The 15,314-nt window shown below is 29.5% G+C and overlaps 2 protein-coding genes across 4 annotated transcripts in view; both read left to right on the forward strand.

Annotated features, from left to right (window-relative positions):
• Rab3-GEF (Rab3 GDP-GTP exchange factor) overlaps positions 1-13,329 on the forward strand; it is a 50,328-nt gene extending 36,999 nt beyond the window's left edge. For 2 of the 3 annotated variants that reach the window (XM_065507508.1, XM_065507510.1), the window contains 4 exons: positions 223-231; positions 8,736-8,808; positions 12,649-12,695; positions 13,144-13,329. In XM_065507508.1, the coding sequence (XP_065363580.1) occupies positions 223-231; positions 8,736-8,808; positions 12,649-12,695; positions 13,144-13,317 (303 nt within the window). In that variant the 3' untranslated portion in view covers positions 13,318-13,329. The remainder of the gene's footprint in view (positions 1-222; positions 232-8,735; positions 8,809-12,648; positions 12,696-13,143) is intronic. The other variant, XM_065507509.1, reaches the window with a different exon arrangement.
• Positions 13,330-13,790: 461 nt separating this feature from the next.
• On the forward strand, positions 13,791-15,022 carry LOC135958419 (MAP kinase-activating death domain protein-like). The gene is made up of 2 exons (XM_065509323.1): positions 13,791-13,799; positions 13,862-15,022. The coding sequence occupies exons 1-2, from the start codon at positions 13,791-13,793 to the stop codon at positions 15,020-15,022; spliced, it is 1,170 nt and encodes a 389-aa protein (XP_065365395.1).
• Positions 15,023-15,314: the final 292 nt, after the last annotated feature.

Here is a 15,314-nt window from a genome sequence, read left to right on the forward strand (position 1 = left end):
AACAAAAAAAAATAAAAAACATAACATTAATAATAATTTCTACGATTGGTCTTCTTCTCTTCCATCATGTTCTTCTTAACGAATCAAAACTATAAAACAAACAAAACAAAACCAAATAAAAAAAAAATGTTACAAAAAAAACCAAAATTCTTCCCGTACCAAAATTTGAACATTTTCGTTATTGAAATCTTCTAAATCATCATCACAAATAAACAAAAAAAGGACTTTGAGGTATTATTCATCAATATTTTGTTAAAAAAAAACAAATCTTTTTAATTAAATTTTAAGCAAATTTTTCTGTTTTTATTACAAAAAATTCCTTAAAAAAAACCAACAATCTACTTTGAAATTTAAACTGAGTTGTTATTTATACAAATTAGTAGTTGATTATTATTTTATTTAAACAAAAAAAAAAACATTCAAAAAAAGCTTTATTAATTTGTTCTTTAAAACAATTTTAGTTTTTAGTAATAATTTTTTTTTAGTTTTTAGTTGTTTATTTTATTTGACAACTGGCTTTTTATTATGAAAATTAAAAACTCAAATGAAAAAAAAAACAAAATTTGTTCTATTAGTTAATTGTTACTACTTCTTGTATCTACATACTTATTTTAATTTGGTTAAATCAAAGACTTTGCAAAAGAATTTTTTATGTTTTTATTAGAGTATTCACAATCATATGTTTTTTGGTTTTTGAAATTATATTTTTGAAAAATGTTTAAAAATTATACATGACTTTACAGAAACAGCTACAACAACCAATGAAATTAATTCAAATGAATATTTAACCACTCACCACCCACCACTACACAATCATGCCATCACTTACTTAATAATAAATATTTATTTATTTAACATTTTTATTTTATTTAATTGTTTTTTTTATTTTTATTATATTTGTAAGATTTTATTTCAATTTTGTCTGTCTGAGAATTTCAAAAATATTTGAACAAAGCTACAGTAATATATATCCGGTTGAACTTAAACTTACCTAGGCAGAAATAACGACTCTCTCAAAAAGCATGTACCACTACAGTATTGTGAAAATAAATACAATCCCATTTTTTAAATATTGCGTTTCTAAAAAATTCTATACCACCACGACACATTAAAAACAAAAAGTCGATTTATTGATAATGTAGACACTACGGACCGAGTCATAATGTCTGCCTAGACTGAAAATCACACTTGTATAATACATAAAGAACAAAAGCACGACCCTATATTAAAATATTTAATAATAAGAAATGCTATATTAGATTTACATTATATAGAATATATGCATAAATTCCAAACACGAATCGTAAATGTTAATATTTATGAATCCAGAAGAGATTTCAATCTCAATTTTTTAGTAATTATCAATACTTTATACTTTTTAATTGTCAAAACTATAGGGCGTAACTGAGAGTAGAAAATATAAAAGATATTTATTCTCTCCCAATTTTTATGGCTGATACTACAACAAAATATATTTGCCCAATTCACAATTGGTGTCGTAGCGTTGTATCGTTGTATGTCGTAATTTTTTTATTAATGTTTTGTTTTTATTTCGAAAAATTAGTTTGAAAAATATTTATGACATACAATGCTACAACACTACGACATCAATTGTGAATTGGGCAATTGATTAACATCATGGATGCCTAAAGCTAAAACTGTATTTGTGTTGGTATTAATAGAATATTTTTGTTTTATTATTTTGTTACGTTGTTTTGATAAAATTAACATTATGAAAAAATAGCAACACACCCACTTGGCATGTACATTCGTCGCTGTCTCAGTGATGACTAAACAGAAGAGAATATGAATATATGTATGTAAGTGTGGTTATTTGCACAATTGTGCTATGGGCATCAATGATGTTAATAATTTACATCATAATATATTAATACAAATTTGCCGAAAACGATTAATATCGAACTCTCAATGATAATATGTCGCTAGTGTTTATAAACCGGTTAACCGAAAAAACGGGTTTTCTTCGAAATCTTGGTATTTTGAGAACCGGTTAATTTAAAATCTTGATTTTCGGTTAACCGGTTTTTAAAATTTGGGACTTAATAAATCCCATGTTTTTGTGCATTTTTAATATTCATTGTATACATTTGATTTGAAACCTAAACTGCTGATTTACAATACAAATCTCTTCAGATTAATATTTTTAAGAATTACAATGATTCTAAATAGTAGAGGACGATGAGTTTATTTAAACAAATTTTCAGAGTAAATTGCACATAACGAAACTATTAAAAATTAAATTCCGAATAATTCTATAAGCTTAGGCTAAATCTCATTAAAAACTTAGTGATGATTTTAACAAACGTTAAATTGAATTCGATGTAGATACCTCTTTCAATAAATTTGACTTCATTAGTGTGTTTTGTTCTTAAAATTTAAATTTATTAATCATTTCGTTAGCTTTTCAGAAATATTACAGGAGAGACAAAAAACGTTCTAAAATCCATGATTTGAAATATTGTTAAAATCTGATAATGGAGTTTTATTAATTATTTGGTATGATTTATAATAACAAATAAAGACAGCTAAGAAGAAGTGCGTTTGCATCTTATAGGTCCTTTTTTGGGACTTGTAACATTTTCTGTTCCATATAAGAAAGTCGAGGTGATAATAAATTTTAAAATTAACAAATATTTAATTAAAAAATTGATTTACATTTTTTGGTTGAAATAATTATAACAATTATTATATATTTAGTAACATATTTATACTGAATTCCATTTGACTGAGATAATAATTTTGAAATTTTTACAAAATAAAATGGGCACTTTATAGTTTATTTAGTTTTAGTTATTTAATATTAACCATTCCTGACTACTAAAAACTACAAATTTTATAGCTGTATATATTTTACTGGACATTTTATGTTTTGTACACATATTGACGGTTAACCGGCTTAACCGGTTTTTTCGATGTCGGTTAACCGAAAAATCGGTTTTTTAAAAAAAGATTATCGGATAACCGGTTTTTTAAAAAGTCGGTTTTTTATAAACACTATATGTCGCAGACAATTTGATTCAGATTGTTGACTATTGTTAACAAATCAAGTCATAAAATGATTGACGTCTTTTATTTAGTTCACTAAACTTTTCTTTCAATGGAGCTCTCTTTCGCTCACCACCACAAATACAGTTTTAGCTTTGGGCATCTTTGAAATAATATGATTTTTGTATGAGAACAGTCAGTATATCGTCACGATAACAAAAAATAACCAGATAATGAGAAAATGGGAGTTAGGTTTTTGACAACCAACTTAGGTTTTTTGTATTTCAGATCAAAACATTGAAAACAATAGTAATATATACAATTTCAATACTTTTTCAACACACAATTGTTTAGAAACTACCCTGCAGGAAGTGTCAATAGTGAAACTATACTGATTTACTATTGACACAGTCACCAGTACTAGTGACTTATTTTACCCCAGACAATGCTATTTACTATAGATATTTAACATGTGCGTGTCATTGGAAGTCTACTACTGACGATATTACTATTGACTAGGTACTGGTTCACTAGTTCATTTTAGTAATTCTAATCTACACTTTTGGTACTTTTCTGAAGTAGATGTAAATAATGAAACTGCATATTTTGTTAACATTTGACGTTGTATTAAACAAATTAAAAAACGAAATGGTATGAATTCATAACAGATGGAAGAGTCGTCTTCGTTGACGCTTCCTTGACAATGTCGCTAAAAAGTCACCAAAATTGTCGACAAAACTGGTGATTTGGAGACACTTGTCCCCAGGTTTCCTTCAGGGTATTTTATTTTGGAAATAATTCTGTAGCTCGTAAACGATTTAACATATCTTAATGAAATTTAAAACATTTAAAGCTATGATGTTTTTGAGTTGATTTGTCTTTACATGGGTTCGTAGTTGGAATTGAAGCAAGTGGGCGGATAATTTCTTATCAAGAAATTTTATATTTAGATTTTACTTGAAAATATCTCCAAAAAAATATGGCTACATGTTGACAAATGTTTTTTTTTTGAAATTTCGACCGACTTTCGTTTAAAATTTCAAGAGGAAGCAAGGTTTTATAGTCTCCTGAAGGGTAGCATTGTGTAAAAGTATTTGGTGTCATTGAGAGCTATATTGAACTGTGCCTAATCTTATATACCCTTCACAAAATTATACTTTAAAATATTAAATTGTACTTTTTTTAATTTATAAGCAGAAAATTTTTTATTTTTTTTTAATATTTGTGAACAAATTTCGGGGTAAAAATATTTTTCGCGATTTTGATCCATGTATATCCGACTTACTTTGGCTTTATATTCACCGCACAGTGTTATGAGAAAAAAAAGAGGGAAATAAATCTGTAGCTTTTAAACCCTTAGTCCGATTTGAATGACATTTCACATGCGCAAAGAGGAAGTGTTGTCGAGTTTAAGTTTTGAACATGGACCTCATGAGCCCACCAGCAGCTGGGCCAGGGGTCCCCAAAGTCCAAAAAAATGTACCTATCCTAGTATATATGCTTAGGACCTTTCAAAAAATAATATTATTTTTATAATCAGGACTTTGCATTTTTTGAAATTTTTAGATAAATGAGAAATTTTTACTCAAAACTTACCGAGTGGCCCAATTCTTAATTTTTATTTCACACTCATTTACTAAACAGAGAAAACTGATTCGCAATAGCAACCGAATTTGTTGCCAATCGAATGATTCGGTTCTACATATAGAATTTTTCGGTTCTAGTGATAGAAAATCAGTGGATAAAGAAGAATTTCGATTGAAGCAAACAAACTTGTATTACTACTTCTAAAATTTTGTAACCACAACTGTAAAATTTGATCACTAAGGCAGAATCATTCGATTGGTGCCATATTCGGTTGTGAACACGAATTTGATTTTCTCTGTGTATAAGCTTTCTATCAGAAACATAAACAAACACGGTGCAAAAGGCCTACTAAAATGTATGAACATAAATAAAATCAGATTTTAAGAGACTGATTGGTGCGGTAACAGGATATACGGAAATCGCATGTTGGCTTTTGTGGTTAGAAGGTAGTAGAACGAGACAATAAAACATTTCTTGCGTATTTGTCCTATGTTTAGTCGTGCATATGTTTGCAAAAGGAACACGATACGTGACATAGAGAGTCTTACTCGAAATGGAAATACCTTATAGGCGGATAGATCTATATCCTAGCTTTTATGGAAACTTTTATGGGTTGACTGATTCAGCCTCTACTCAAACTAATTATCAAACTAAAACACTGATTATGTGTTTGCCAAAGAGCACAGAAAAAACACAAGTTTTTGACCTTATTCGGTAAACACATACCATTTGAAGTCCTTTGGACATTTTCATTTTTATTACACTATGCGACAAATGGTAGGGATCAGTGATCGACGGCGGTTCTGGCCACCGGAAAAAGTTATATCGGTCAAAAAAAGTTAGACCTTTCCAGGTGTTCCGCTAGGACAGGTCTAGGAATCGAGATATATTGATTTGAAGTTAGTTATTAACATAATGTATTATAGGGAAATTTGTTTTTTTTTAAATAAAATATTTTTTCATGCATTTTGACCATTTAAATGTCCGAATATAGCAAAGTTATGTTCAGCAAAATTGTTAAGCTCATAGCCGGCTACATCATAGTCAATAAAGGAAAACATTTTTGGTTTTCATTGAGTGGGATCCTGGAAAATCAGTTTTTCATAATTTTTGTTCGTAATTTATCTAACAAAAAAATTAATTAAAATCTAATACTACACACAGCGAAAAAATATAGTTGTACATATTTACCATAACCATTTCAAATTTTTTACTAGTTTCTAACAATATTATGGTTATTGTAATTATGTATATGATACATAATTGTCGCAATCATATATATGATTATATATGATTGTAGTAAATAAATATATGTTTATGGCAATCATGTTCATGATGAATCATTATATCATAATATGTTCTACTCAGAGTATGACAAATATAATCCAAGAACAACATAATATGGTGAAGTAATACATCATAAAAATTGTAGTACTTAATTACTACAATCATGTGAATGATAACTTAAACATACATACAGTGGTGGCCACCAATTTAAGACAAATACTTGAATTTTTTTCATCAACTGAATTTTAAGTGCGATAGAGCCAAAATAAAAGGACCTCAAGGGTATGAAATTTATTATTAATGTTTGTAGTTTCTGAAAAATGTTTGGAAAAATCGGTAAAACATATATGGACAAAGATATGTGGAAATACGTTGACCCACCTCAGCGAACATCCGCTGTTAATAACATGATATGACCAAAACTAATGGAACTAAAAATACGAAATTTGGTCCGAATATTTTATAATAATAAAAATATAATGATATAAATGTGAGAAAATATGTTTATTTAAAAAAAAATTTTTTTGGTCAAGTTGTAGAACAATTTTATGTGTTCGTGGTGAATATGTATGAATTGACACAGTCGAATAAAACACACTTGTGTGTTAAAACAGTTCTCATGCATACATATTTGTGGAAATATTTGAAAAAATAATTGACAATCACGTGGAATTTAGAAAACAATTTTTGTCTTAAATTCGTGGCCACCACTGTATATACGAAAGCGCTTAATAAAATATACTTTATAACCTAGAAATCACACGGTTAGGTTTTTGATTTTTCTACTTTCAAATCACGTATGCTTTTCATGATTTTTAAATCTACTGAAGCTTTCATTTGATTTTAATCACTTTTAATAATATTGAAGGCTGTTTAAAGATTCTATATGGAACTAAAAACCTTTTAGTTTAATTTAATTTTTGATAAGAAGACAAATCAACATTAAAATATTTAAAACAAAAATAGTTACATTAAGTTACACAAATTACACTTTTACGATGGAAACAAAAATAAGGATATTCCAGATATTCATGTGGAACTCAAAAAACAATTACAAATTTAAAATGATTTATTTATTTATTTACATGATATTAAACTTATATAAATACAAGATTAATATATAAAATAGTAGCACTGGCTACCTAGGCCATCAGCTATAAAATGATTTAATTTTGAGTCCAATATTTTATTTTTTATCAGTATAGTCGGAATAACCGATTTATTTAATTTTTAATTTCATTTATTTCAAAAACTTGAATTATTTTCAAAACACTTAAACAAATTAACACTAAAACTTAAAAACTAAACTTTTATTAGAAAAAAAAATAAAACTAAAACACTAAAAAAAACCTCTTACCTTATTAATTATTTTTAGTTTTGCTTGTGTAGTTGAGTTTTACTGTCTAGCATCATACAAAAAAAAATCTAAAAATATAAAAAAAAATATATATTTACATGAATAAAAAAGAAATGTAGAATTGTAGTTAATTAATAAATTAAACAAATAATAATAAAAAACTATATATTATAAAGAATTTCCTACAAAAATTCTAAAAAGTTGTTTAACAAAATAAAAATACAATACTTAAAAATAAAATTAAAACAAAAAAACTAATTTAACAAGCATGAAGTTGATTTAACATGTTGGCAAAATTTAAATTAACTTAAACAAACGTATTGATTTAAAATAATGCGTATAATATTGAAAACGTTTCCTAGTTTATGAAATACAAACCCTGCTAGCAGAATTTTTAAATGATATTTTTTTTTCTTTTCCCTTAAACAAAAACACCACAAAATAAAATTGAAACCCTCCCCCCAAAACCCCAGCGGCTGACTTTATTTGCTTTTAATTCATACATACTCGTACAAAATTTCAGTTTAAGGTTTAATTTTATTTAAAGAAAAACACTTAACAAACATTTAAACAATTTTATAAATAATAATAAAAGAATTTCTTTAAATGTCTTTAAAAAATAATAATGAAAACTAAATAATAAATAACGTTTACGTTTTTCTTGATGAAACGTATTTAATTTTTCTATTTAATTAAGACCATCTCACAAGTGCTAATTAGAAGTTTAAATAAACAAATTAATAAAAAAATTTAACAAGAAAATCCAGACTATTTTTAATAATTTATTCCAAAAAAAAATCTTAATTATTTGCCTGCTTTGCATTTTAAAACTTCTGATTTTATTTAACCTCAAACTATATTTTTATTTAATTTTCAAAATATTATTTGGTATTTACAAAATTTTCTTTTTTCAAAACTGCTTTTTTATAACAATCAAACAATCAATATAAAAAACATTAAATACAAGTATTAGAAACATCTTTAGCTGCATATATTATATAAAAAAATTACGCTTTTTTTCTATCCACTTACTAACACACTCTTTAACTTTTTCCCCACCCCAAATATTATTGAAATTTATTACAAAACCTTTAATTTTTTTGTAAGCTTTTTAAGTATTCAATACGAGACAAATAAATTTCAAACAAATCGTATAGTATTTATTAAATATTTAATGGCTTTTCTTGTAATTGCTTTGGAAATTAAAAAAAAAAAACAACTAAATACTATTAGTTATAAACTTAAAACGCTTTAATTGTTGTCCTTTATTGAATTTTATGTTGTTTTTCTTTGTTTATAAATTTGAGATAATTTTTGTTTAATTTTGCATGCCATTTTTTTTTTGTTTAAATAAAAAGTACTTTTTGGCACATTTTATTTGAATTATATAAAGAATTTAAAATGTTTTTAAAGTCTAGTTTAAGTATTACAGAAAATTTTATTGTGAAAAGTTTTATGATTTTTTTTGGATTTAAAACAAATTTTTCAATTTTTACAGTTTTTCGTTCGTTTGGATCACATACGAAAGTGTTTTACACAAAAGGGTGGCATATTCGTATTGGAGGAATATAGTAAGTATAAGAATTTTAACAATAAATTTTGTTAACTTTTTTGTCCAAAATAGGCAAGAAAGAATGTTTTCTTAACTATTTTAGAGATCCTGTACAAAAGTTTCTCCCTACACCCGGAATCTTTTCTGGTAGGGACACAACTTAAAAAATTCAGTAAAAATTCTCATATGTGACTTTTCGAAAAATCGTTAAAAATCGAAAAATTTACATTTTTAAAAAAGTTTTAAGAATTCCACCAGCAGGTTCAATTACCTTTAATTTGAGGTATGTCCCGTCCCGGAATCTTTTCAGGTAGGGCCACAACTTAAAAAATTCATATGATATGTGATATGTGCGTTTCTTTGAAGATTGTCACAAATATATATTTGCTAAATATGTCCCAAATGTAGACATATTTGCTAAATATGTCTCAAATACGCGAGAGATATTTGCAAATACGTAATGACGTAACGAATTACGTCGAAGCATATTTAACTCGGCGTATTTAACTTCACTCACATTAAAAAATTAAATTGTAGTACATGTTTACTGTAACCATTTCAACATGTTTACAAGCTTTTTTAACAATATTATGGTCACAGTAATTATTTATATGATTTTGGTAACCATAGCATGGTAAAACTAAGACTCACATGATTGTCGCAATCATATACAGGGTTTTGCAAAAAGAGGTGTCATTATAAAGAAAAATTGCATTTTTTGATCAGATGTTTATTTCATAATAAAGAGGAATGTATCCCGTTAATAATGAAAAACAAAATCAGCCAAATGGCCACCACAACCACGCTTACAGGACCATATCCTTTTCATGAAATTTTCCATAACCAAATCGCAAAGTGGCTGCCCTATGTTCTCTATAGCCTCACGAATTCTATATTTCACGTGGCCCAAAGGAAGAAGTCGCAAGGTGTTAAATCACAAGATCTCGGTGGCCAAATCTGATCACCTCTTCGAGAGATAACACGGTCCGGAAAAGTTTCCCGTAAAAGAGCAATGGTTTAGTTGCTTCTATGGCTCGTAGCGCCGTCTAGTTGAAAGTAAACGTTGTCCAGATCAATATCATCCAACTCCGACCATAATGACGTTTGTGGAATGCTTCAAAAAGCTTCAAAAGTGACAGCTACCGAAATACCGGGTGATTCAAAATAACACCTCTTGTTGGAAAACCCTTTTTATGTACAACTATGTTTTTTTCTGCGTTCTTACAACGTCTAATATCTCATCGTTTTAATATCGTGTTTGTTTCCTTCGCATTGTAGTCGTACATATTTTAATGCTTCTAAATCTAGTGTAACATTTATTCGAAATATTTCTAGACAGTTCCATTCATATCGAAAGAAATTCAACGCCTCAAACATAATCGATCACCCAGTTTCTTTGTATTCAGTATCCTAATAACATATATTTTCAATATTGTCAATATCAATACCAAAGAAGTATGGCAACTATTTACTCAAAAAAAATACACATTAGGTTGTTCCTAAATGAACTAGTTCAGATTAAATGTTTCGCTCATTTAGTTAAATTATTAGTTTATTGTGAATGTGTTCCCATCGGTTTGAAGTTTGAAGAATATCCATGGCACTAAGGTAATGATGTGTATTTGGTAGGTCCTATTATGAGCTGCTGAAATTTTTCCAGACCATCTCAGGGAACCTGTACCGAATCCAACTGAATAGTTTGAAGCGAGCACTGGCCGAAAATTTACCAGAATATGCAAGACATGAAACAGTAATATTACATCATGACAAATCTCGGCCACATCTTGCAATAACTGTTAAAAACTATTTAGAAAGAAGTGGTTGGGACGTTTGTCTCAATCGCCTTATAGTTCAGACCTTGCACCGTTTGTTTCGATCAATACAGATCAATACAGAATGCTCTTTCAGCAATACGTTTCACTTCAGAACAGAGTATCCGGAATTGGCTTGATTCGCTCTTGGGTTGCTAGCAAGATGGGAAAAGGTCATAGCCAACAATGGCCAATACTTTGAATAAATTTATATTAAACAAATGTTTCAAAATAAAAGCTAAAAATTTAAAAAAAATACGCATTTCGCTCTAAACTAAATTATCATTGCTTTTCAAGTTTCTGCCCATGCCGAAATGGATAGAATACTTTGTCATATACGGCAACCAACAGCTGCAGAAATAAGCGAAATTAAAAATCCAATGATCACTTTAGCTTAGTATCGGATAATTAAAATAATTATTTAATATAAAACTTGAGCTTGTACGAAATGACAAATCTATAAGAAATGTTTAAATATTAATAGTATTATCAACCACGGCAGCAATCGTTCCTTGTTCTTCAACAAATAGATTGTCCAAAACTATCTAGTTAATTTTTGAACTAAAGAAGTCTGGAGAACTGAAACATAACCACATTGGTCATGGTAATGTGATGGGCCAAACTATGTACCAAACAGACTATAATTTTACACAACTCTTAAGAATATAAACCAGAGATGAATGAGTATGATGTCTCCCGTATGTTCTCTCGGCCCAATATTTACGCAGCAGCAAAGACGACTTTATATTAAGAAAGGCCATTGATATATTAACGAACTCAGTTCACTTTGGTTATCCTTAACTAGACTTTACAATAACTATTCAAATCGTAAAACGAAAAATTTGACCTGATTTGAGAACCTTGACTGACAAAGAAGCCTCAACTAATTAAGGTCAGCTCTAGGATGTCAGATCAGCTCAATTGTGTAGGTAGTATTTCATCTCAGTTGCAATTTATGACATACTGACTGACATACAGGGCGGTAGATCAGCTCTACGATACCTTGCACAAGGTTGCATCTTTGTAGGTAGTCTTGCAAGCGAGTTCGAAATGTATATCTCGCGAATGTTTCAAACTTCGTATTTTAGTAATGATACTTCTAAGTCCTAAGTTTCAACATCGTCGCGACTCTATGAATTTAGGAATGTTCCTTATGTAAAAGATCAATAAGTTATTACTTGTCGTTCCCCATAATTTAATTCCATATTACCAAATTGATTTCAAAACAGTCGTAGGATCGGTTGTCTTGGATTACCCAGTACATATTGGAAGCCATAGAATAATATATCCATAGAAACGTTACTGAGAGGGAAAAAACCTAAGTCGTGAGAATGTATTAGTACATAGTTTTGAGGATATCTATTCAATAATTTTTGTATTTAAAGTTCAACCCATAGAGAATTATACATAGAGACGAGACACTCCGATTTGTCAAACAAAAATACAAAAAATCCTATGTCTGATCACATCAAAATTCAGTAAACCACTTTTTTACCATTGACATTGATAATGCAGAGTTCCCATAGTATTAATCATGCTTAGACCTTTTTTGAGCGATGTTTTTATTTTCCAGCTAAAAAATAATGCTGAATGAGCTGAAGAAATTCACTTTTTTCCAATTTATCCTCAAGTCACGAGGTTATATGCTATAAATCGCTGTCAAACACAAACTGACAGATATCTGTTGAGCAGTTAAGAGCCGGGAAATTCACAAGTCGCGGACTTATTGACCGCGACTATTAAATAAAACGACAAATGGATTTATTTTCTTTAAGACATTCGTTTTAGATTTTTTTTATTATATTTTTGGCGTTACAGGAAATGTATAATTGATGAGGAGCATTCTAGTAATTATATCTACCATTATTATTATTAAATTTTAATAAAGTTTAAAATCTGTAAATACTTTTTTCATGTTTATTCAAACAACAGCTCAGGGTTAATGACACGAAAGTTATTTTAAAATTATTTTCATATAAATTGTTTTTATTACTTTTAGATTTTCTTGGCATAGCCTTTTTTTAATATTCCCTTTCTCTTCCTTTTAGATCCCAAAACTCGCCAACTCATACAACGAAAATATAAATCTACCATGGTAAGTCATTTATGTTTCAATTCTATATTTATGAACTATTAAATTTTTGTTAAAATTAAAAAAAAAAAAAAATTGTTAATGTTTTTGTGCACGTTTTAACATGTTCATTCTTAAATAATAAACAATCATACAAACACTACCTTTTTGCAAAATTAAAAAAATATAAATAAAACTTATTTTCAAATTTTCAATTTATTTTAAAACTTATTTTTAATTTTATATCTTTTTATGTGTGTGTGTATAATACTACTCTCTAACCTTAACTATCTGTGTGTGTATTAAACCAAAAAAACTCTAATTTTTAACTATAAAACAACACTCTCTCTCTCAACACTAATCTAACCATCCATATCATAACTACACTGTAAAAAAAACCAAAAAATACTCAAACAATTCTACACTTCACATGGCCTTACAATTATTATTTAATTGCATTGTGTGAAAATAGGCTTCAGAGGCAGCCTTAAGTTTGCATCGCATGTTCAGCATCAAATTTGCCAAACGGCTAATGGAACATCCTGAATTTTATGGCAAAAAGGACTCAAATCATAATATACGCAACTCTCAGATATTTGAAGAAACGGAGTTTGTAAATACAAGTTCATCAAGTGACAGTGATTGAACTGTTTAAATAAACAAGGCCTTCGTCAAAGACAAAAAAACAAAACATAATTCTTATAATTTATATACTAAAATACCTAATACACTTATTAATAAATGTAATTATGCTAAAATTAATACAGTTTTTTTTAAATAAAATTTATAACAATTTGCTGATTCCAAAAAAAAATTAAAAAAATGCATGATTTTTATTGTTCAATTTGTTTTAAATTTAAACCCTTTTTTTAAAAGTGTATATAGTTTTGTAAAGATAATAAACATTTATAATTTTTGTTAAAATTAAATTTATAATTTGAAATCATATTCATCTTAGTTTAGTGGAGGGAGGTACAAGTCTTGGTTTTACATTTTCTTAATTTATTTTATAACAAATACATTGTATATGTTTTTGTAATTTATAGATAATTTTGAATAGTTTTCTTTTTGGATACCAAGGACTTGCCTTCATTCTGTATTTTTATATCTTTATTGTTTATGTTATTAGTTTGATAAAACTGTGAATTTAATGATAAAAATTTGAATATTTTTTTTTATAAAAACCTAAGGCCGATCAAATATGTTATTCGGTATTATGTGTCTTCTCTTATGTGGCGGCTGGTCAAGATCAAATTCAAAAGAAGAATCCTGTTGTTATAACGCCACAAATACAAGATATTCATGCCCAACAAAAACAACAACATGCTCAACAGCATCATCATACGCAGCAGCAGCCACAACAACAACAGCATCAACAACAACCTCATTCAAATGCCTCATCTACAGCCCATTCATCAAAAACTGCACATTTACCCTCACAGCAACAAAATAACCATAAAAATCAGACTATTACCATACGTCACACTCAGCCAATGCAAAAACCAACAATAACCACTTCAACTGTACAGCCACAATCGAAATTAGTACATACAAATGCTAAAACTCATACAACCGCCACCATGGCCACTTCTCAGTCTCAAATGCAGCAACAGCAGCAGCAGCATCATCATCAACAACAGCAGCAGCATCATCATCAACAACAGCAGCAGCATCATCATCAGCATCATCACCAACAACAGCAGCAAACTCAAGCTCAACACCATCAGCCAAAACCCAAATCTCCCATACAACAGCCAACATCACCACATCCACCTTTAGGTCCTCGTTCTAGCACTGGCAGCCAGTCGGGACCTCTACCACAATTGCCACCTCGCATACCCTCGCAAACTTCAACAGAAAGTTTGGCAACCTCGCCTACTCCCTCCACCGGATCTCAGGGACGTATTAGAGGACCTCCACCCGGGCCACCGCCCGCCATACCGCCACGTACTGGTGCTATAGCCAGAAGTGGTTCTGTGCAGCAGCAAACCATACCACAACAGCGAACATTTAAACGTCAAATCTCAGCTAACTCAACACCACCCCAATACACACCACAACCACCACCAGCATTTGTTATACCCAAACGTCATACTCCCATTTCAAGGGCATCGTCTGTGGCCACATCAAGTCTCAGCGCTGCAAACACTGCCTATTTACAGCACCACACCTCCACAACAACCGCAACCACGGCAGCAAATACCGGCACCGCATTACCCTCTCCCTACAATACCCAACAAAAGCGACCCTCATATGGCAGCGTCAGCTTAAGTTCATCACAATCCTCCTCCTCGCCCAATTCGAATGCCGGTAGCAGCTCCACATCGCCTCAGGCCCATCGCAAACACTGACGAAGGAGCTCCTTTTTCAAATTTAGCAGAGGCGAAAGTAAACACGATCATAATGTTGCTAATGCGAATGGTGGTGGCGGAGGCGGAGGCGGCGGCGGCAAAACCGGAGATGAGCCCTACTCTAGAGAAGTTTGCCGCACCATGTGTATACCTTGGCTCTAGGGTTTGTTTAATAATAAATGATAATAAACCAATAGAAAACATTTCAAAATATGCTTATAAATACAGTTCAAATGAGTAAAATACCATAAAAAAAAACAAAACAAAAAACTATTCATATCTTTAAATAAAA

The sequence above is a fragment of the Calliphora vicina genome, chromosome 4 (genome assembly GCF_958450345.1).
Source record: "Calliphora vicina chromosome 4, idCalVici1.1, whole genome shotgun sequence".
In the NCBI taxonomy this organism is placed as follows: Eukaryota; Metazoa; Arthropoda; class Insecta; order Diptera; family Calliphoridae; genus Calliphora; species Calliphora vicina.